Source organism: Denticeps clupeoides, chromosome 3 (genome assembly GCF_900700375.1).
Source record: "Denticeps clupeoides chromosome 3, fDenClu1.1, whole genome shotgun sequence".
Lineage (NCBI taxonomy): Eukaryota > Metazoa > Chordata > Actinopteri > Clupeiformes > Denticipitidae > Denticeps > Denticeps clupeoides.
This window is the reverse complement of record NC_041709.1, coordinates 6,925,279-6,948,607: the sequence shown is the minus strand read 5'-3', so window position 1 is coordinate 6,948,607 and position 23,329 is coordinate 6,925,279. Positions and strand designations below refer to the sequence as shown.

The following is a 23,329-nucleotide window of genomic DNA, read 5'->3' as shown; positions in this document are numbered from 1 at the left end:
GAGCCAGTACAGGAAGCAGCTGTCTTATGTGTTTTTAGATATTTTCCACGTCAGGTTGAAAGGTTCATGTGCCACTCTCCTCACTCTGTAGGTGACCCAGCAGAGACCGACTATACAGCAGTTGGCTGTGCGGTGACCACCATCTCCTCCAACCTGACCGAGATGTCCAAGGGAGTGAAACTGCTCGCAGCACTTATGGAAGATGAGGGAGGCAATGGTCAGCAGCTCCTGGGTGCAGCCAAGAACCTGGCATGTGCCGTGTCTGACATGCTGAAGACAGCTCAACCTGCCAGCACTGAGGTAAAAAGTCCATTGCTTGTCTGGTTTGCTTGCTTGTTTCCTTTGCTCCTCACTGTTTACTAGCAACAGGAACATTAAGACGCAGCTTAAAGGGAGCTCTAGAAACCCCTTTTAAAAACACCACCTCCCAAGCAAAATCCTTCCTTCCAACAGAGATGTGAGATGTGCACATGTTAAGTGATTTTCCATTTTTTCTACTTGCAGCCTCGTCAGAACCTGCTGCAGGCTGCTGGCAATGTGGGCCAGGCCAGTGGAGAGTTGCTGCAGCAGATCGGCGAGAGCGATGCTGACCAACGCTTCCAGGTAGGCAAATGTAACACATTTACAACTCATGCAAGAAATGTTGTCATGTTGTTGCGCACGAATGTGGATGAACTGGATATGTATTTTTTTTTTATCTGTCTTCTTTATCTGTGCTTGTGAGTTGCTGTACTGTCAGTGTCACCCATTTTCTTCAGACTGTAGGTAAAGGATCTTTCAGGGGTTCGCAAAGGAAGGCCCTCACTAATAGTGCAGTGCTGGTAACACAAAAGCTCTCAAAGATGTGCAAATGTTACAGATGTCAATCAGTAACACTAATGACTCCCAGATTACCTACAGCACTTTCTGTACATACAGATCATTATGCTTTATTTCTGTGTAAGTTTGTGGTGACATGACTAGTCTACCTGCTTCATGTGCTTAATTAAAGCTAGTTTCATGATAACCTTAACATTTCTAACATACCTACAAAGGATTTACACAGAACCTGGAGCATATTCAAATTGTTATCTAGTCGGGGATCACTCTTAAGTACTTCATTTACAGCTGGTCTTTTTCCCCACTCCTTTTAAAATACCCAGTTTCTGTGTCATAGGCCCTTGTGATCAAAACAGTAGTTGAAAGTATTAACATCTGTACACACAGGTCTCCGGATGCATGCTGAAATTGGAAATCTAAATTCTATCAAAAGATATTTGTGAAGGTCCTCAGTCATCCAGGAGAAAGCCCTCTGGAAAGGAAGGGCGAAACGTTGTCAAGGATCCATAACAAGTCTCGTCCCCAGTGAAATAACCTTTTTTAACGTGTATCTAAAGATTTGTAAATAATGCCTATTGTACAGATCTTAATGTTTTGTGTTGAACACCATTTACTATGATGGCCGGTAGAATGAATAGACTTTTGCACCAGGCTATTGTGTGAACAGATGTAATTGTGGGCATATGAAGAAAGGAAATTACCTACTAAAGGTATCTTTATATGTGAATTGGAAGTGTACAGTATTTGGTGCATCTGTAAAGATACTTTACACTGCCAAAACTCACTATGCATGCACTCAATTTAGATGTTAGTTGTGGGATCATGTGGTTTCAAGGCACTTCCTTGCCAAATTGAGTGTCTGTTTTTGTGATTGCAAAAAAAATGTAATTAAGTATAATGCACAATAATTGCCACGTAACTTTTGAGACACTTTTTCAGAACATATGTTTCTTCATCCTGGGGTGCTTACGCTGCCTAACAATGGAATAAAAGGCTCTGAGTGTGCATTCAGCATATCCTAAGGGCCTGCAGCAGCTGGTTCGCTGCCAGCTTGAAGTGCCGCGTGGAATGTAGTCCAGCCACAGTGGCCACAAATTACACAACACGCTACGCTGCTCAGTTTCTCTCTGATTTTCGCACTTTTTCTTCTCATAAAAGCCTGAACAGGAACTTTAGGACTCAAGTAAGAAGACCAATAGCAGCCCCCTGCTCTCTGGCATGCAGAGCATGTGTATAATTGTGAAGGGAGTGAGGGGGGTCTGCTGATTATTTCCATGTTTTCGTTTGGGGAGTTGCTTAGCTCTTGCTGACCCTTTAGTCCCGTCTGCCTTCTCTTCAGAGCTGCATCCAAGCACTTCCATTTGCCAGGCGCCGATGTCTGGTCACCCCAGCAGACCCAGCTGGAGGCTGTCAGCTGCTACAGATGAGGCTGAAGAGAACAGTTTGAAATCGGGAATGTTTTATACTAGATGCGATGTGTCCCAAGACACAATTTAGTCAATAATGCAGACAGAATGTGTCCTTTGAATAATTAGCATTTCCGTTCATGTTCAGGTTGTACTTTGTTGTATTGTTTTATTATATGTGATTTATTCTGTCATAAAATCACAACCCAGTGGATTTACCTTGCTACACATGTATATGCTGGACTCCTTTAATTTACTACTGTGTAAAAGCAGTAAGGAGACTTATTGGGAGTATTTGGGAGATTTTCTTTGAAAACATTTCCACCTAAACCATGCACTTTCCTTAACCTGTTGATCTTCCCTTCACTAGTGCCGATCATCCAAACCAGATTTTTTTTATCTGATCTCATTGGGGCCTTGTCCTTCCTTTTGTTAACTCATGTTTTGTTTTGATCCATGCTTTAGGACATGTTGATGCAGCTGGCTAAGGCTGTGGCCAATGCTGCTGCTGCTCTGGTGCTGAAGGCCAAGAATGTGGCTCAGAAGACCGAGGACTCTGCCCTGCAAAACCGAGTCATTGCTGCAGCCACACAGTGCGCCCTGTCCACCTCACAGCTAGTGGCCTGCACAAGGGTGAGAAGACACCACCCACACATAGCACATAATGTTTCTATGTCAGCATTTGTTTTATTGTTTTATTTAAGCTTGATTGTTTATGGTTCAAATTTATGGTTGCCTTTCCAAGTACCTTTATTGATCACTCTGCATGATCCCAAATTATGCCTATTAGAGTATTCTAAATAAATTAGAATCTGGTTATTTGGCTATGTAACACACACTTGGAATTTCTCAAACAATAGAATGAATGGCCAATACTAACCTAATACAATAAACAATTAAGATATTATTTACAGTTCAGAATCGGTTATGTACAAACCAATAAATATGTATAGGTTAGTTGTTCATTGGTAAAATCCAAATCTTTAATTATTAGGTCCAGTTCAGTCTCTTAACAGCAGCTCTCCCTTTTGTCCACTCGCCCATGGTTAATACCAGTAGACAGGGCAGCCCAGCCTTGCCAGATGCACATCCCTGTTTCTCCAGCACCATTTATTCCATTCTCCTAATCCTGTAGGTGGTGGCCCCCACCATCAGCTCCCCGGTGTGCCAGGAGCAGTTAATCGAGGCTGGGAAGCTGGTGGCCAAGTCTGTAGAGGGCTGTGTGGAGGCCTCACATGGTGCCACCAACGACGAGCAGCTGCTCAAGCAGGTGGGCGCCGCGGCGACCGGCGTTACCCAGGCACTCAATGAGCTGCTGCAGCACATCAAGCAATATGCACGTGGTGGTCAGCCGATTGGCCGACATGGCGAGGCTACTGACCGCATACTAGATGTCACTGAGAACATCTTCAGTTCCATGGGAGATGCAGGTATATTCTGGTGTGATGAACATTACACATCTGATTACTGAATACTGAATATATTCCCATAAATTAGAATACATATAATATATTTATGTACATTTAGGAAATACATTTAGGAAATTTATGCCATGTGTTTAAAAGTACAAATGCATTTTTATTATGTTTACATTTACATTTACAGCATTTATCAGATGCCCTTATCCAGAGCGACTTACAATCAGTAGTTACAGGGACAGTCTCCCTGGAGCAACTTAGGGTTAAGTGTCTTGCTCAGGGACACAATGGTAGTAAGTATGGTTGTATTCATAGTTGGGGTCCTAGTGAACCGGAATTGATCTCTTCATCGATGGTAACTTGAAAGCACGTTGTAAGTCGCTCTGGATAAGGGCGTCTGCCAAATGCCGTAAATGTAAATGTAAATGTAAATGTAGTAAGTGGGATTTGAACCTGGGTCTCCTGGTTCACAGGCGAGTGTCTTACCCACTAGGCCACTACCACCCCATTATGTTTCAAATATATAGTAAAAGAGTGAAATGGGTCTTAGTCTGAAGGGCAGCCATATGCTTGTTTTTTTTAAGCAAAGTTTAAATATTTCTAAGGTGTCCCTAAGTCATTTATCAAGTATGACCATTTAAAATATTAACATTATGTAAGAGCTCTCAAAGGTGCCCTCTAGCTCTGTTTTCAGTAAAACGTTTGCATTTGGAAGCACACATGTCACTGTAGATTTTACTTAAGCAAATTCGGGCACCAGTATTCATCATCAGTTTAAATGCGACGAGTTGAAATGACCCAAATCTGTACAGCCACATACTTCAATCCCCTGTGAGTCTTTCAGAGCACAGATTATTCTTCTCCCGTACATTAATGTTGAAAACTCTGACTGTTGAATGCTTTGTGAAACTGAAACAGGAGAGATGGTTCGTCAGGCCCGTATCCTGGCCCAGGCCACGTCCGACCTGGTGAATGCCATCAAGGCAGATGCAGAGGGTGAGTCGGACCTGGAGAACTCCCGCAAGCTGCTGTCTGCTGCCAAGCTGCTAGCTGACGCCACTGCCAAGATGGTGGAAGCCGCCAAGGTACCGTGTGACACCAGCTAGGGGAGCTGGCTAATGTCTGCACTTCACAATTTATAGGCTAATCTTGAGTCGGGTGGGAGTCAGCTTTTTATGTGGAATGGGGTGGAGTTAAAATAGGGGGCATGTGAGATGCTTCCATTGGGTCTTTTCATTCTTTTTTGGTCCCTTATTCTATTGAAGCTTGTGGTATTGGGTTTTAAATGCACATGTTACAACCGGCATATGAACCTGAACCTGTGTGTCTGTGTGTTTGCTTGGTTACAGGGGGCTGCTGCCAACCCAGACAGTGAAGAGCAGCAACAGAGGTTGCGTGAGGCTGCAGAGGGCCTGCGCATGGCCACTAACGCTGCAGCCCAGAATGCTATTAAGAAGAGGCTTGTCAACAAACTGGAGGTGCACATACATTTATTGTGTCAAAGTCACCCCATCCTTCACTTTATAGTTGAGGATACAGGGTAGCTGATGATCAGATTTATATATATATAAATCTTATGTGTCATTTAAAACTACATAAAAAAAACTCCATTAGATGTAAATTAAAAATAGCATAATATTAATAATAATTGCCATTTTGTTGAAGTCTGCAGTTCCCAGTTCGGTTAAACTGGGTTCTTTCTCTGTAAAAAAAAAAGTTCATATCCAGGAGGCATGGTTGCAAAATGCAGATCAACTGGCCACAACATGTTGGGGTTCAGTGAGAGAATGTAGAGATTATCACAAAGGGCTCCTTTTCCCTCTGTATGTGTGTTTCATAGCTCTGTTTAGACTTGTATGGCTGCTTGCATTTGGTCAGATGTGAAGTTCATCTTGTTGGTCTTTTGTTGCAAAGGGGTGAAAATGTTTGTTATATAGCCCAGATTTAACTAAACAATTATTGTGGTATGGGGTTTGGATATATATATTAAAATGTTCTTGTAACCCTCAGTTTAAGGCATCTGTAGAAGCAGAATTAAGGGGTTAAGAAAAATTTACCATCTATATATCAAAGAGTATGTAATATGTGCACATTTTTGAGAAACTTTTTGGTATTTGGTATTTTCCCACTGACATTGCTGGTTCATTTCTTTAATGAGGCTGCATGTTATTTGTTAGATTTGTAATTGTTGAATGAGGGGTATCAGTGGAGTATATGTATGTATATCTTAGATAAAACTCTTTGTCTTTTCAGAATGCAGCTAAGCAAGCAGCTGCTGCTGCCACTCAAACCATTGCTGCTGCCCAGCATGCTGCCTCATCCAATAAGAATCCTGCTGCCCAGCAGCAGCTTGTACAGAGCTGTAAGGTGAGCAGTTACCACCACAGCCTGTACACATGTTCAGGCTCATGACACACTTCTGTACTTGTACCTATATACATACGCTACCATTCAAAAGTTGTAAAAGCATTATTCATTATGATCACTTATGAAGCAATTATATTAAAGAAAATTTAAGGAAGCAGTAAAACTGGCCTTCACACTAGTAGAATATTTAGTGCAAATTTTATATTTATCAGCAAATGTGGGTTCGATTACATAAATTCTTCATGCTTGTCATTTCTGAAAATAATATATGGTTAATAAAAATGCCAACGAACACCATCTTAATAATCCCTGTGTTTCTCATGGCAGGTGGTGGCCGACCAGATCCCCATGCTTGTACAAGGTGTGCGTGGCAGCCAGTCCCAGCCTGACAGCCCAAGCGCTCAGCTTGCCCTTATTGGAGCCAGTCAAAACTTCCTGCAGGTAAAACTAATTTGTGTAATACATAAACATCTATATCACATACATACACAGTTGTATATTAATGTATACAACAGTTAAATATGAATTGTAATATTAGTTCAGCATTAGTTCATTTTAGAGTCTACAAATCATATGTTACCATTTAAACATATTACATATATTAAATATACACTTAAACCAACATTTTTTTTTTTAACCCTAGCCTGGTACCAAGATGGTCAGTGCTGCTAAGGCCACAGTTCCCACCATCAGTGACCAGGCTTCAGCCATGCAACTCAGCCAGTGTGCCAAGAACCTGGCGAACGCCCTCGCTGAACTGCGCACTGCCGCTCAGAAGGTAAACACTTAATTAAAGCTCAGTGTATTTCATCATGTATGGTCATTAGTTTAGATTCAATTTTTAAATGATTGCATTACAATCAAATTAATGCTCTGTAACATTCTCTGATCATTATGCATTCCGTAGTCTTGCTCAAAGAGCATGAGCTAATAAATGAAAAGAAATGGGGACAAGCAGAGTGATGCTGAATAGAAACACTTGAACTGAGAATAATTTTTTTATTCCACTGAGCCTTGAAATGCTTTTTTTTGGGTGTACTTAGTTTTGTAGCTTGAACAATTTCAGACTTCTACTGTCTTTCCTGTTCCCACATCCTGTTTATGGATGCAGGCTCAGGAAGCATGTGGCCCACTGGAGATAGATAATGCACTGTCTGTTGTGCGTGGCCTGGAGAAAGACATGCAGGAGGCCAAGGCTTCTGCCACAGAGGGCAAGCTGAGACCACTGCCCGGCGAGACGGTGAGAACAGTTTCATCTCACACCTAACGTTCTCACTCACATCCCCTTTTGTCTGTGGCCTCTCATTTCACACACCAACTTTTGTAAAGACAGCCAATTTTACCCATCCGCCAGTCATGTCCTTCCTGTCACATGATCAAGCTGTTAGTTGCTTGTCTTACTCACCACAGAGACCTGTGAAAGGCCGCTGTTCTAAAGCAGTGACGTACGGTCATGGAAGCCACCATGTCTCTGGTATTGCTGTGTACATTTGACCTGTCTGTGTCTGTCCCAGCTGGAGAAGTGCTCTCAGGACCTGGGCACCAGCACCAAGGCTGTGAGCTCTGCCATGGCCCAGTTGCTGAGTGAGGCCGCGCAGGGCAATGAGAACTATGCAGGTGAGCCAGAAAACACACCCAAAAATATCACCAGCCTGTAGTCATGAGTGCAGCACATGCACCGCTGATTCGCAGAGGGTACTGATCAGTGTTGTTATGCTTACTCATGTTTGTGTGAACATAATGACCCAGATTAGTTTGCTGCTGTTAGACTTTCCTCATACTAAACTATTACAAAGCAGTAGCACAATTTGGCAGTGTTTTAAGAAGATATAAATTTGAAATGCTTTTTATGACACCATGACATTCACTCATGCAGTGTTCAACAGTGCCCCCTGCCTGTCAGTCATAGTTAAGTCCATCTCTCCATCATTACATTATGGCATCCATCAGGCATGGCTGCCCGGGATGTTGCCCAGGCCCTACGTTCCCTGGCCTCTGCTGCCCGTGGGGTGGCTGCCAACACGGAAGACCCTCATGCCCGCAGTGCCATGCTGGACTGTGCCAGTGATGTCATGGACAAGTCTGCCAACCTCATTGAGGAGACAAAGAGGGCCGTAGCCAAGCCTGGAGACCCGGACAGCCAGCAGAGACTGGCCCAGGTCTGGGAAATATTTATTTATTTATTCTAAACAGTTAATAATATAGAGATTTCTTAACTTGTTTTGAAAATGACATATTTGACTTTTTTTTTTTTTTTTTATAGGTGGCAAAGGCTGTGTCCCAAGCCCTGAACAGGAGTGTGAACTGCCTGCCTGGTCAGAGAGATGTCGACAATGCTATAAGGACAGTTGGAGAGGCTAGCAAGAAACTTCTGTCAGACTCTGTGAGTTCTCATCATTCAGCTTAGCCGGTTTGAAGGGTGTGTACAGTTTGTAATTGTAATTGATCATTGCCACCACAGTTCCCCCAGAGTGGCAGGAGTTTCCAGGAGGCCCAGGCTAATCTGAATCAGGCTGCTGCAGGGCTCAACCTGTCTGCCAATGAGTTGGTGCAGGCATCCCGCGGGACCACGCAGGACCTTGCCAAGGCCTCAGGGAAATTTGGCAAAGACTTCAACCAGTTCCTGGAGGCCGGAGTCGACATGGCTGGGCAGTCACAGGTATCAGTCAAAACATGACCAGCATTACCTTGGACAGATCCTTTAGTGTTCATGTAGTGGGTGCTCCAGAATGCATGCAATTTAAATAGCTAATAAAAAAAAACAACATCTAAGCTAATTTGGTGTTTGGATGTACCATGTTATTGTTGAAGTGAGTATTCCCCTTTTGCAGTCTAAAGAGGACCAAACCCAAGTGGTAACCAACCTTAAGACCATCTCCATGTCCTCCAGCAAACTTCTTCTGGCAGCCAAAGCCCTCTCCACCGACCCCAACTCCCCCAACCTCAAGAACCAGCTTGCAGCCGCTGCTCGGTATGAACCCGTTTCACAGAGTCTGTTCACTTACTTCACAGAGTGTAAAAACCTCTTATTGAGCTGCTATACACTAACTGTGCTGAAGGCTTACAAAAAAACTCCAGTTACATAAAACCCCAAACTGTGAGTACATTGTTTGTTTTCTCGTGTGGAAGTTTTAGGGCATTTTATTTGGGTGTGTGGGGATGAGCTTTAAACGAACACCTCAAATGCCTCAGTCCACTCTATTTTAATAGTGTTGTTCAAACCCTGCATCAGAGCCTGCAGCAGTTTGCCTCGTGTAGGCATGAAGTGGAATTACACAATGAATCCCACAACCTACACACACCCCACACAAAGTTCTGTGGACTTATTTTGAATAATGGACACATAAATAATTTAATGTTTATTTAGTGTATGTCTCGTTTTTATTTTACCCCATACCATTAAATTTGGCACAATTACGAAATTACGCAATTCTTCTAGAGAGTGTTTGGCAGCTTACTATCATGTTTCTGGTGGCCCCTCTGCAGCCAGGGGAGGAACTACCCATATGGATGATGTGTTGCGTTCCAATGCACACAAGCCATGGTGCAAAATGATGCAAGACTAAATCTGCCAAGGGCCCTCACCTCAGCCTGGCAGTTAATGAGGACGGGGCTCTGCTTTAGCCGCAGAGGACCCAGCTGTCAGCAGAGGAAAAAATAAGAGGGAAAATGAGAGACTGAGACCATGAAGGCAGTGGGAAGATAGAGAGCGCTGCAGCACCAAGAGAGCTGAGATCCACAATGCGTGTGGGGGCGAGAGGCTGCCTGTGCTCCTATTCCTCTCTCTCGCTCACTTTACCTCTTTATTACTCACTCTTCCTCCTCCAACACCCTCTCTCCCGCTCTCTTGCACACAGCGCCGTCACGGACAGCATCAACCAGCTCATCACCATGTGTACCCAGCAGGCCCCTGGGCAGAAGGAGTGTGACAACGCGCTGAGGGAGCTTGAGGTACGACTCCCCATCTCACACACTCTCTCTCCTGAATCACACTTTTTTTTTTTATACATGTATTTTGTGTGATTCAGCTCTGTAGCTGGGATAGCGTTCTTCAGGGTAATTTACCTGTGACAGGGAAGTAGACACACACGCATCACATCTTTTGTACTATGGATGACAAAAATAGAAATGCAGAACAGACTGACAATATTGCTTAACTTAATCAGTTTGGGTAGGGGGGGTAATGAATTCTTCTGCTACTCTTTTATAGTGAAGAGGCTGTATAATGATATGATATGATAAAATATAATCTAATAATATAAAATAATGATAAAATATGTTCTGCAGAAATATTGACAATATATTGTTAAGATGATATACTTAATACTGTGAAGTACATCAAGATTCTTCTTTTTCTGTCCATGTTTGTGTCCACCGTACCTCAGACGGTGCGAGGCATGCTGGAGAACCCAACTGAGGCCGTGAATGATGTTGGATATTTTGACTGCATTGACAGCGTTATGGAGAACTCTAAGGTGAGCAAAAAAGCTTGAGGCATTTTGTTTAGGCATCTGATAAAATGTTTATTTTCTAAAGTGATTATTTACAGCAGACATAAATTTGTGCATCTAATTTGGTCCATAATAGGTCCTTGGAGAGGCCATGGCTGGTATATCCCATAATGCCAAGAACAGCAACCTGCCTGAATTTGGTGACTCAATCAGCTCTGCCTCAAAAGCCCTTTGTGGCCTTACTGAAGCAGCAGCTCAGGTACTCCTGCCCTCCATTCATTTGTTTATTCTGTTGCATTACAGATTGTATCCAGGTACTGCTTCTGCAATCAATTGAAAAAGCTTTGATTTAATTATTTTGGGATGTATGTCCACAGTGTGAGAATAGGGTTTTCAAACTAAATCTTTTTTTATTTATATAATTTAGGAATGAACATTAGTTTGTGTTTGACCAATCTGTAATGAAATCAATGAAGTGCATGGTTATTTCTAAGCATGGGGCAGTGGTCCACCAAATGTTACACATACCCCACTAACACCAAAGATTGTACATAGGGGTAGTGGTCTTGGCTTTTTCAAAAGAATGGATTTCCATTTTCATTTGTCATCCTAATTTGCAACAGATCTGGTTCTCTAATGTTTACATTGTTAATTGACACCCCTCCCAATTAGATGCAGTCTAGAACCAGGCCTATATGTCAGGGGTGATTTACACTCTGATTAATTCTGTCACCATCCTATCTGGTGTGGGAAGATAATATCAAGTAAAAAAAATAATTCTTAAAAATCCACTGGGGTTTGCCATCTTTTTCTGTTAACATTGTCAAATTTCAAGTCCACTGGAAACCCTAGCTTTTAACCTTCTCCTGCCTGTACTCCCTTTCATTCTTTCATTGTTTGACTCCCTCTCACACAGGTTAATGGATGTGAGGGAGCGAGCCGTGAGTCATCTTTAAATGCTCTGAAAGTGCTCGCACGCTGCCGCCGTCTCCTCCATTTTAGTCCACATTATGCAGTGGCGATCAGTAATAGTTCTGTAGCAACCAATGTATGTGTGTGGCACTGTAGTATTGGCTGTTGGTAACTATGTAACCAATGGCATATTGTTGGTGAGTAGTTAGGTGGGCGAGTGTCTCCGTGAAAAGACTGTAGAGAGTGAGAAAAAAAAACATTAAAGTACATCACAACCATGATCTGTGCTGCGAGCACAGATAGAGCCTCTTTACTGATCTGTGACTTTTTGCTGGTAAGATCTACCATGTCAAAACATGAGACTGAACTGATGGGCCTTCAAATGTATTGTATTTTGTTGTTATTATTAGTAGTAGTTTCTTGTTAGAATGTCAGTGATTTTCTCAGTTCTGATTGGCTGCTTTTTTGTTGTTGTTCCAACAGGGGGCGTACTTGGTGGGTGTATCAGATCCCAATAGCCATGCTGGGCAGAAGGGTCTTGTGGACCCAGCACAATTTGCCAGAGCTAAGCAGTCCATTCAGATGGCCTGTCAGAACCTGGTCGATCCAGCCTGCACACAGTCCCAGGTAGGAACCAGCTGTCAGGATCAAGAATATTTAAGTCAGAAGCTCTTGACACTCAAAAAGTTATATAGTGGGAACTAAATAAAACTAGTTCAGATCAGAACTGTTGCAGGAATATGTTTGTTTATAAGAGAACTTTTATGAACTTCCTTTTATGAGGGTATTTTTACAATCTATAGAATATGTAGTTTTTGTTTAAATGTATGTGAAGGTTCAATTATCCTTCATGAAGCTCTGTGTGAAGTGTTTTAAATACATAAAACCTTTGTGCTCTTTTTCTTTAAGGTTCTCTCTGCAGCCACCATTGTTGCCAAACACACGTCGGCGCTCTGCAATGCCTGCCGCCTCGCCTCCTCCAAAACATCCAACCCTGTTGCTAAGCGACAGTTTGTCCAGTCAGCCAAAGAGGTGGCAAATAGTACAGCAAACCTTGTCAAGTCTATCAAAGTGAGTGCTGGGCTGATGGTGCCCATGTTTGGCTCCATGTTTGGTCAATGTTTAAGGGTGTTCAGATGGACACACTGAGAGTGTTGTGATAAGTGTTGGGTTTGTGCTGCTGGAGGAGGAGAACACTGTGGTTCTTGTCTTTGCATATATAGATGTGTGTTTATATATAGATATATCTGTGATCTGTGTTTGTGGGGGCTCGGGAAGCGAAGCATTGTCTGTTTTGAAGTAAGAGGTATGCATAGTTAAAGTGAAAATGGATAAAGAACTGTCATATGAAGGAGTACCGTTTAACCTCTGATCTCCCAATTGTGATGCCAGGCCCTGGATGGAGCCTTTAACCAGGAGAACCGGGAAAAATGTAGAGCTGCCACTGGCCCTCTGATCGAGGCAGTTGACAACCTGACAGCCTTTGCCTCCAACCCAGAGTTTGCAAGTGTTCCTGCCCAGATCAGCCCAGAGGTATGGCAGCTGGTTTCTTGTTATTTGAGTTCAGTTTTGAGCTGCTCGACTACACACAGTGTTCACTGCATTTCTTTTGCGTTACTTTGAAGCAAGAAACGAGTACAATTTTTTTCCCTGTAAAGGGCATGGCTGCCATGGAACCCATCGTTGCTGCAGCAAAGGCCATGCTAGACAGCTCCACAGGACTGATCCAGACTGCCCGCTCCCTTGCAGTCAACCCAAAAGACCCACCCAAGTGGTCTGTGTTGGCTGGCCACTCCAGAACAGTCTCAGACTCCATTAAGAAGCTTATCACCAACATGAGGTATTCAGAGCTATCAGTGTTTGTACTGAATCAGAGAGGCTTTAAAAAATAGAGGATTTCTTTAAAAATGCATTTTATTTCTTTGTGCACGATTTATATGTGGAATTAAAAATTCAGTTTGTGTACTGCTTTTTCAGCTCATGTCTCGCTATTGTGAAACAAAAAGCATGACTAATTGCAGTTAATACTCTTGTGTCCTGTGCAGTATCAAGTCAGTAGGGGTTGATTGTTTTTGGTTTGTGTCTGTGTGCAGAGATAAAGCACCAGGACAGAGGGAGTGTGATGAAGCTATTGAGGTGCTGAACAACTGCATCCGTGAGGTGGACCAGGCCTCACTGGCTGCAATCAGCCAGCAGCTCACACCACGAGAGGACATCTCCCATGAGGTGTGTTCACCATACAGATTCCATCTGAAATCCAAAGATGCTGTATTTTCTCAGAAGGAGTGGGCCAATTTTCATGGTGCTGTAGAGATTGTGCATGGGAAATCTTTTATTCTTTTATTCCTGGTGAGTGCCTGAGATTTAAAGTGTATCCATGGCTGCACTTACAGGCTCTTCATGAACAGATGGCAGCTTCTGTGCAGGAGATCAGCCGCCTTATAGAGCCAGTGGCCATCGCTGCACGATCAGAGGCCTCCCAACTGGGACACAAGGTAAGATGCTGTTTCAAAATCATAGAACCCTAAGAAAGGGATTGTTTAGGATGTTCACTCCTATTTAACAGTCTTATTTGTGATGTATGCTATATTGTATGCTTGCTTTTGTGTGTAAAGCGTTCAGGTAGGACACATATGAATAGCATAACTGTAGGTGGAAGGCCAGACACATAATGCTTATAACAAAAGCGTTGATTTTACATGATTCAAAATAAACTTTTTAAATTAAATTATTATTATTATTTTTTAAATGTCTCCTTATCTGCCATTGTTTTGTCTCTCTTATTTCATGAAGGTGTCTCAGATGGTGAGCTATTTTGAGCCCCTTATCATGGCAGCCATTGGCACAGCCTCCAAAATTCTGAACAGCCAGCAGCAGATGAATGTGCTGGATCAGACCAAGACCCTGGCTGAGTCAGCTCTGCAGATGCTCTACACGGCTAAGGAGGCTGGAGGAAACCCCAAAGTGGTCAGACTCTATTATTGAGCCTTTGTGACATCTATTAAAAAAATTTTTTTTTTTAAATAAAACTAGTACAAAATATGAAAGAGCATAAAGTTTGTGCATTTTTGCGTCTAGGCGGCACACACCCAAGAGGCCTTGGAGGAATCGGTGCAGATGATGAAAGAGGCGGTAGATGACCTTGGGGCAACCTTGTCAGAAGTGGCTAGTGCAGCCGGCGCAGTGGGCGGAATGGTGAACTCTATCAGCCAGGCCATTAACACCATGGAAGATGGCCTAGGAATGGAACCAGAAGGCACCTTTGTGGACTACCAAACCACCATGGTCAAGACTGCAAAGGCCATCGCAGTCACTGTACAAGAGATGGTGAGAACAAAAGAGCTTTGCCAAGCTTCTGCTGCTTATCAAGCGACAACTTCTATTCCAGTTCGATTTAAACATGATTTCAGTGGCTGGCAGCTGAATGATTGTCAAATTTCTGCTGCAAGCAAAGCAGTGGAACCACACTTTGGTTTTAAGCACTTCGAGTGTTATCTCGGTTATTCAATGCATATAGTTAATAGATTATCTAGATATAATGAGCAAATTAAAAATTTTAAAGTTTTTTGTATATTAATAGTCTTTCATCTATTAAAACTGGGGACTCAGTGGAGTCAATTTATGGTAGCTTGATTTCCTCAGAGCGGATACAGTTTTTTCGCCTTTTAGCTTTCTGTCCGGTTTCTTGAGCATGAGCAGTTCTGTCTCCTCAAATTGAAGCTTCTATTTCTGTTTCTTAAGTGAACATAATGAGTTTTGCTTTCACCCACAGGTAACCAAATCCAACACCAATCCCGAAGAACTTGGAGGCCTGGCCAATCAGCTCACCAATGAATTTGGAGAGCTTGCTACAGAGGCTAAATGTGCTGCTCTGACAGCAGAGAGTGATGAGGTAATGCAACTGTTATGCTATAATAATAAATAACCAAACATTAGAAAACACATCGTCTATCTGTTTGAAAATCTCACTAATAATTTTTAAGAAATTAACACTGACAAGACCCATTATGGTATTTTACTCATGCATTAATCAGACAACTCCATGTTGTCTTGTCAGATTGGTTCCCACATTAAGAAGCAGGTGACTGAACTCGGCTACAGCTGCACAGGCCTGGTGAGCAAAGCTGGAGCTCTACAGTGTAGCCCCAACGACACCATCACCAAGAAGGAACTGATCGATAGCGCCCGCAAAGTGTCTGAGAAGGTGAGAACCCATACTGTAAACCTCATGAGGTTGTTTTCCCATGAGGGTGTTTTCAAAGAGGTTTGTTGTGCTGTCATCCATTTTAGTAATACGTTATGGCTTTGTTTAAATGGCATTTGTCATACTTGCTAGATCAAATTAATGTCACTTTTCCCTGCAGAATACTCTCGCAAAACGCACACACACATACATATACATGTTTTATTTCTCTGTTTATAGTGTCTTCAGGTTTGGGTTTACAGATCATTTGTCATCTTTGATCATTCACATTGTCTGCATTGTGAACCCTTTGTTCCAGATGGTTCGGGTTGCTTTGAGTGCCTGTTTTTGATTGTCACTTGGGAAAACTCAGTGAACCAGTCCTTTTTTCTTTTTTTAGGAATGTAACATGTATTGTAATATAATATAATATAATGTAACATATATTGAATCATCCTCAAAAACTTCTCTTTCAGGTATCACATGTGTTAGCTGCGCTCCAGGCTGGTAATCGCGGCACTCAGGCCTGTATCACGGCTGCGAGTGCGGTTTCCGGCATCATCGCTGATCTGGACACCACCATCATGTTTGCAACAGCTGGCACCCTCAACCGTGAGAATGCAGAGACCTTTGCTGATCACAGGTATGCTGTTGAAAAGGTTTTTCTGAATGGCTTAGTTCAGAGGATGTATTTATATGCTACTGTGTACATTGAGAACAAATTCTATTATACTGATTCTATCTTGAGATAGATAGTCACTGTGGAGATGTATCTGCTCTGACCTCAACACTAATGAGCCTGCCTTTTTGACATTGTCAAGTTGCAGGTTTAGCACCTGTACTTGGCTAGTTTCTTCCTTTGTCACAAGATGCCTTGTTTTTTGCACTTTCAGAGAGAACATCTTGAAAACTGCTAAGCTTCTGGTAGAAGACACCAAGAAGCTGGTGTCTGGAGCAGGAGCCAGCCAGGAAGCTTTGGCCCAGGCTGCCCAGTCCTCTGTCAACACCATCACCCGTCTGGCTGATGTGGTGAAGCTGGGAGCCGCTAGTCTGGGAGCAGAAGACCCTGAGACTCAGGTAATGGACAGTCTTTTTTTTTTTCTCAGAGCCTCATCATCTAGTGCTGGTAATGTTATACTGTGCATTTTAATTTAATTCTCAAAATGATTATTTTCCAAAGCCCAAAGGAAGCATTATGTTGAGGTGTTAAACATGAGGATGTATTTTAAATGTGGCTGAGAAACAATATTCTGTAAAATATCTGACTGTGTGTTATTCTGTGCTGTCTTTCTTTCTCTCTCCTCTCTTTGTGTCCTGTCTGCACTCTTCTTTCGGAATAAAAAGGCACTTTATTCTTCCCGCGAGTTTCCTCTTGGTCAGGATGTGGGTATTGCTTGTGTCTGCAAATGAACTCAACTTTTTTTTTTGTAAACATCACTGTTCTGTGGATGTGGAGATTTTGTTGGTTGGACACATTCATGGTGAAGAGTCTGAGAAAATATCCGTTATCACAGTGAATAATAAGAAGCTTGCCCAATGCCATTAAATTTGGTTAATGGAGTACAGACTTAAAAATGATTGATGTTTTGTACCAAACGGGATTAATTTAAGTAATGGGTTAAATAATTGAACTCCAGAGCCAGTTAAAAGATGGTCCATATGCAAGCCCTGTTGTTTGGTGGCACACAATCAGCAGTTCTCTACAGATATAAGGTCTTTTTTTTCATTCTGATATTGATAACAGATATTTTAATTGCATTTAGACAGAAGCTATATCAGCAATGCTGCATCTACTCAGTTACTAACCAGCCACCTCACCAGGGCTGCGGTCTGCAGTGGGTTTACATCTGGTGTGTTTGGTTGACACCCATTCATTTGCTTAATACACAGCCTGGCTCCTCTAACCATATAATTTTTGTCAGGAAGCAATGTGTTTTAAATCTAGAATCTAGAGAGAGAATGACCTTAATTGACTACATTAAGATTTTACCTCATTTGTGAAAAAGTTAATATGTAGATAATTTAGACATTATCTAATTCCTTTATAAAATGCCTTTTATGATTTGTGCCACAATTCGTGAATTTCCATATATTCCTTTTTTTTTTAATCATTTACTTCTGTTTTCCATGTTCATGTCCTGTTATCCCTTTTGAAGTCAGTGATGAGTAGTGTCATCAGTCTGTACTGTAATCATTCCATGTTTTATGTCATCATTGCTTGCACTGGCTGGAGTCATATTGATGTTAAATTATGTATTATGTTTGTGGTAGCACAGTTTGTAAATCTGTGTGTTTGTGTGAATGTTTTAGTGTGTCAGTAGGTGTCAGTGTGAAAGCATTTACCTCCCTTACACTATTCCACACGGGCTCCCCCTCTAGGTGGTCCTCATTAATGCAGTTAAGGATGTTGCCAAAGCTCTGGGTGACCTCATCAGTGCCACAAAGGCAGCGGCTGGTAAGCCACACGATGACCCGTCCATGCTGCAGCTGAAGAACTCAGCAAAGGTAGTGAATGTTGTTATTATCAGTTCTATAATAATAGGATTATACACAGTCACGTTATCTTAAGTCGTTTGAGATCAATTCATTTTAGATGTTTCGCTTTTTGCTCTATTTTGGTACATGAGTCATTAATCATTTCAATCAGAACTGGCGTTTGTCAGCAGCTGTAACTGGAAACTTTAGACTAATCTCCACAAAGACCCCTACATCCCTCCCATTGCTGACACCATGCTTCTAATAAAAAGTTTTGTTTTTTTTAACCATACTTTTATGTTTGAGTATCTGATCAGACTCTACAGCTACCTTTCTCTATATCTGTCTAAACTGCAAATGAGTAGACTTTCAGTATGATTGTCTCCACTTAGGTAATGGTGACCAATGTGACCTCACTCCTGAAGACGGTCAAGGCTGTGGAGGATGAAGCCACTAAAGGAACCAGAGCTTTGGAGGCCACTATTGAGCACATCAAACAGGAACTGGCTGTAAGTTGACTTGTTTGGCTCCACTTTGAATGAATGTCTGTTGTTAATAGCAGAAATACAACTACTGCTGCTGAATTTCTCGTTATTTCATCAGGAGAATTATGAAAATAAGGAATACAGAAAAGTAAATATATTAAAATATAAAAAGTTTGATATATTATTATTTTGTTTAGGTCTTCAGCAGTTCTGATCCACCACCAAAGACTGCTACTCCTGAGGAATTCATACGTATGACCAAAGGAATCACACTGGCCACCGCCAAAGCAGTGGCTGCTGGGAACTCATGTCGCCAGGAGGATATCATTGCAACAGCCAACTTGAGCAGAAGGGCTATTGCTGACATGCTTCACTCCTGCAAGGTAATGAGGCAAATGAGGCTCTCTCTCTCTTTATTAAATCTAATCTCACTGCCGTATTTGAAAACTTAATGTGAAGTAATGTAGAAAAGTTAATGGGATGCATCGAGATATCGAATAGTCTTTAAAGTAGTTTAAATCTACTACTCATCTAGTAGTACTCAACAGTACTACGAAGATGACAACAGAGTTGATGTACACAGTGCTCTACTGTTGGGGAAGAGGAAAAAAATTACTTAAAAAATACTTCTAAATTTATTTGTACCCTTTTGACAATTGCCACAGACTATTTCTTGAAAAGCAAGTCATCTGTAATCAAACAATCGTTATGTAAGTACAGGCCATCATTTTACAACTGGCTCTCATATTTTCCCCTCAGCAAGCAGCCTACCACCCTGAGGTAAATAAGGAGGTGCAGTCACGTGCCCTGCGCTATGGGAAGGAGTGTGCCAGTGGCTACCTTGGGCTTCTGGAACATGTGCTTGTGGTGAGTTGGCTCAATGTCCTGCTTTTTGTACATAAATGTTGGGAGGTTTACACCAGGTGCATACTGCAGAAACACTCTACTTACTCACAGGTCACGTGGCTAGGGGTGACCTCAGAGGCTAAGGATGACCCCTGCATTTCTGTTATTTTAAGTTTTACAGCCTGGCTCTAAATGAGGGACTCCCTCCCCCTTCCCCTGTGTGGCCTGTCACTCACACACCCAGCACAGTCAGTTAGAGCCTGGAAAAGGGTTTACTTTAGGATGTCGTGTATGTCATTTCTATGTGAAGGAACAAATCATTAATTGTCTGGTTATATTTCTACCTACTTAACTGACTTATTTTCCAGGATTTTTGCTTTCTCTGTTGTTATCCAAATAAAGCAAGTTCTTGCTTTTTCCTGACTTTCCATCTGCATTTTTCTTCCCTGGCCTTTTGTGTTTCTGTTTGCCCTGTTAGCCGGTGAGTAGGACGCAGTGCGTTTGAACAGCATGTGAGTGTGTCTGCCCTGAAATTACTAAATAATAATGAAGGTGTCTGAAGGCTTAATTGACAGGTTGATGTGTCCATATTGTAATGACTCTTCACCATTTGCAGGTGTTAAAAATGGTTTGGTAATATGCGTGCTTGTTTATTTTATGCATTCGTAAGAGAGGTTGTGTGGGTCTCACAATATTCATGTGTGTTTGTTAGACATTGGTGTGTGTGTGTGTGTGTAGCCTCTCTGTCAATTCCCATCATGCTTGTGTCATGGTGCTCATGCTTCTCCAGGCTTTTCTTAGCTGTGCATCATAGTGGCATGCCTCAGCCCAGCTGAACTATGGCAACGGGAATAGTGAGGACTGTTAATACTGCACACCTGTCACCCTCTTCAGATTCAGACACAGATAGACCAGCTTGTGAAGGACACAGATGACACACGCACGCACACACACACACACACAGATTCGTAGGCATCAGTCTTACAACATGCACAGTTCCTTATATGGAATTAAATAAATATTAACGATTCATCCCCTGCATGAGTTGTTTTTGTAATTACAGCTTGATTTCGCAGCACCTTGTTCATTGTCCTTGAATATTTTTAAATGACATTGTATCATGCATTTTCCTTCTTTCCATCTTCTATTATCATTTCTTGTCTGCCATATAGCCAGCAAGCCTGAACCTCTTGCTGTTTGGGTTAAAATGTTATCAGGGCTAAAAGACAGGTCTGTTGTAGGCGGAGCAGGTGAATCCTCACTGCCTCTCTCTCTCTTCTCCACAGATCATTCAGAAGCCCACCCATGAGCTCAAGCAGCAGCTGGCCAACTACTCCAAACGTGTGGCAGGCTCAGTCACTGAACTCATCCAGGCCGCTGAGGCTATGAAAGGTACCGTAACCTCTAACCTTTAACCTCCAGTGCATTTGCTTCAGTTTTTTCGTTGCCATGCTCAACCCTGAACTCAACAGGGAGGGGCTGCAAGCTGACTGCTCTCTTAGCAGCTCTCCATATTGTGACATTAGCCAACTATTATAAAGGGTTGAAACACCATCCCTCCATTCCATGTGCCATCTGCCATGCCCATGGGACCGCCAGTCTTCACTGACACCCACCCTTAGCTGCTGTCTGCAGGAACATTCAACACTTTTCGACCATCGGCCTGTGCGTCTTCTGAACTGGGGGGGGGTCTCTCCACTGCCCGCCCCTGCCCACCACCATCCTGTTAGTGAGCGTAGCTAAAAGCGGATCTCTGGACTCTTAATGCCACGTCTTTATTTAACAGATGATTGTGGCGGGAGTGTTATGGAGGGATAGACATATATCATGGGTCACAGGCACTTCGGACTGACATTAGCTGTGCTGAATCTGCAATTTCTCCAGGATCCCTGGGCATTTAGACACCATAGTTGGAGAGAGTAAAGCCTCTATTGAAGTCATGCCCACTGGATAAAAGCTTCGTAAAATATCAACCATGAAGGCTGATCCAAATGTATGTGTGAAACACATAAATCAGAGGTGACTAGTCTTATCCAAGAAATCCTGGGATAATTTTTGGATGAGATTAGATTTATTTATTTATTGTGTATCATTAAAAATTAATTCTGTCCCCGTTGTTGCTCAATGGGGATTCAGCTTATGCTTGAAAGACACTGGAGCACCTTACTATTGTGTCACAAGGCAACAAATGAGCGAACAAATTACATATGTGTTGAGAGAGTTTTCCACTTGCTGTTTACCGTTTCATGGCTCCATTTGTTTCTCAGGTACAGAGTGGGTGGATCCTGAAGACCCCACTGTCATCGCTGAGAACGAGCTGCTGGGTGCTGCAGCTGCCATTGAAGCCGCTGCCAAGAAATTGGAGCAGCTGAAGCCACGGGCCAAACCGAAGGTGTGGAAGTTTTTCCTCCTGGTGTCAGGGATCCATGTAGCTCACACATCTTTCAGCCTCCCTCGAACCCCGAAAGGTCTTAATGAACACAATGAACAAGCAGTATTTATAGGCTGGCGACTCCGACGTATTAGGGCAACACCACTGAAGCAGAGTCTCCCTATTTTTCGAAAATTCTGTACAATATCATGAGAAGTTTACTTCATTATTGGACAAAGAATAATTCAAGTCATACATTTCTCTCTATGTTGCCACTACTGCTTGTTTTAGGTTATGAGTTATCATTTGGTATCAGCTATTATGGCATATGGGCTGTGTTTTGATTTTATTTGTATTTTTCAGAATATTTGTATTTTTCAATATTAATACTGCAGTTACAGATCTATAACTTCTTATTTATATTATATAATGCAAACGTGTATATACTTCTCATCTATATTTATGTCACGCAGTTTGCATTGGGAGTAAAGGTAAATGTTTGTGATTGATTTGTGATTGTGCTGATAAGCATGCTGTGTTCAATGAAACCTACTCAGATATTTTAGAATAAATTAGAGGCACTGATACCTTTGATGATTTTGTCTCAACAGGAGGCTGATGAGAGCCTGAACTTTGAGGAACAGATTCTCGAAGCAGCAAAATCCATTGCGGCAGCTACCAGTGCGCTGGTGAAGGCAGCTTCAGCTGCACAGAGGGAGCTGGTGGCCCAAGGAAAGGTGCGCTCTCACACAACACCACCATCGTTCTTCTAGACATATTAGCAGTAACACCAATACAGGTTCATTGTAAGAGTCGTGTTTAAGCTTCACATGAGCTTGACCTGTTTTCACCTCGCTCAGGTTGGAGCCACCCCAGCAAATGCCGTGGATGATGGTCAGTGGTCTCAGGGTCTCATTTCAGCAGTAAGTCCACTTCTCCCTGTGATGAGTTCAGCCAGTTCAGTTGTGCAATCTGGAAGATAACTGCGGCCTAAAATAAACTAAACAGAGTGATTCATTGCAGCTGTGCACTTTTCTGATTTATTCTGATTTATTTTTCCATTTCGATCAGCTTAATAGCAAATAATGTGTACATATTGCATAATGTTTGCTGTAGAGTGTGATCTGTGTACTGATCTCTGTCCAAAATCTGTATCTCAGGCCCGATTGGTTGCAGCGGCAACAAACAATCTTTGTGAGGCAGCCAACTCAGCAGTGCAGGGCCACGCCAGCGAGGAGAAGCTCATCTCCTCTGCCAAGCAGGTGGCAGCATCCACTGCTCAGCTTCTGGTGGCCTGCAAGGTCAAAGCTGACCAGGACTCCCAGACCATGAAGAGACTGCAGGTCAGTGCTCTGTAGAACTTTCTTAATTCAATTCATTTAAAAGGAGTCAATAAGTAGACTCATGCCACTAATAGCTGGTGACTTTGTTTCTACAGCTGTCACCTCAGGCTTATGTTCAGCTTTATTTAGCCCACAGTGCAGGCAGGCTTTGTCCACAGGGACCCTTTTAATTTTAATTGAGAGGACTGTGGGGGAACAGCAATAGTTACAGAAGAAATAGGACGCTGGTATGTAACTAGTGTCTCCCCTCACT

At 42.5% G+C, this 23,329-nt stretch overlaps 1 protein-coding gene across 8 annotated transcripts in view; it reads left to right on the top strand.

Moving 5' to 3' along the window:
- The window catches only part of tln1 (talin 1), a 55,610-nt gene that overhangs the window by 27,167 nt on the left and 5,114 nt on the right, over positions 1-23,329 (top strand). The window contains exons 17-58 of one of the 8 annotated variants that reach the window (XM_028971863.1): positions 92-300; positions 505-603; positions 2,691-2,858; positions 3,361-3,655; positions 4,562-4,728; positions 4,993-5,121; positions 5,897-6,010; positions 6,338-6,451; positions 6,654-6,788; positions 7,122-7,250; positions 7,525-7,627; positions 7,961-8,169; positions 8,274-8,393; positions 8,472-8,669; positions 8,842-8,981; positions 9,868-9,961; positions 10,396-10,485; positions 10,598-10,720; positions 11,857-12,000; positions 12,283-12,444; positions 12,766-12,906; positions 13,032-13,213; positions 13,467-13,599; positions 13,767-13,868; positions 14,167-14,340; positions 14,452-14,700; positions 15,146-15,265; positions 15,431-15,577; positions 16,033-16,199; positions 16,450-16,633; positions 16,901-16,939; positions 17,936-18,061; positions 18,424-18,540; positions 18,714-18,899; positions 19,276-19,383; positions 19,841-19,843; positions 20,649-20,754; positions 21,630-21,754; positions 22,207-22,224; positions 22,345-22,470; positions 22,594-22,656; positions 22,894-23,076. In XM_028971863.1, coding sequence (XP_028827696.1) covers positions 92-300; positions 505-603; positions 2,691-2,858; positions 3,361-3,655; positions 4,562-4,728; positions 4,993-5,121; positions 5,897-6,010; positions 6,338-6,451; positions 6,654-6,788; positions 7,122-7,250; positions 7,525-7,627; positions 7,961-8,169; positions 8,274-8,393; positions 8,472-8,669; positions 8,842-8,981; positions 9,868-9,961; positions 10,396-10,485; positions 10,598-10,720; positions 11,857-12,000; positions 12,283-12,444; positions 12,766-12,906; positions 13,032-13,213; positions 13,467-13,599; positions 13,767-13,868; positions 14,167-14,340; positions 14,452-14,700; positions 15,146-15,265; positions 15,431-15,577; positions 16,033-16,199; positions 16,450-16,633; positions 16,901-16,939; positions 17,936-18,061; positions 18,424-18,540; positions 18,714-18,899; positions 19,276-19,383; positions 19,841-19,843; positions 20,649-20,754; positions 21,630-21,754; positions 22,207-22,224; positions 22,345-22,470; positions 22,594-22,656; positions 22,894-23,076 — 5,741 coding nt within the window. Of the gene's footprint in view, positions 1-91; positions 301-504; positions 604-2,690; positions 2,859-3,360; positions 3,656-4,561; positions 4,729-4,992; positions 5,122-5,896; positions 6,011-6,337; positions 6,452-6,653; positions 6,789-7,121; positions 7,251-7,524; positions 7,628-7,960; positions 8,170-8,273; positions 8,394-8,471; positions 8,670-8,841; positions 8,982-9,867; positions 9,962-10,395; positions 10,486-10,597; positions 10,721-11,856; positions 12,001-12,282; positions 12,445-12,765; positions 12,907-13,031; positions 13,214-13,466; positions 13,600-13,766; positions 13,869-14,166; positions 14,341-14,451; positions 14,701-15,145; positions 15,266-15,430; positions 15,578-16,032; positions 16,200-16,449; positions 16,634-16,900; positions 16,940-17,935; positions 18,062-18,423; positions 18,541-18,713; positions 18,900-19,275; positions 19,384-19,840; positions 19,875-20,648; positions 20,755-21,629; positions 21,755-22,206; positions 22,225-22,344; positions 22,471-22,593; positions 22,657-22,893; positions 23,077-23,329 lie in introns of those variants that run through there. The other 7 variants (XM_028971866.1, XM_028971864.1, XM_028971865.1 and 4 more) reach the window with 7 other exon arrangements.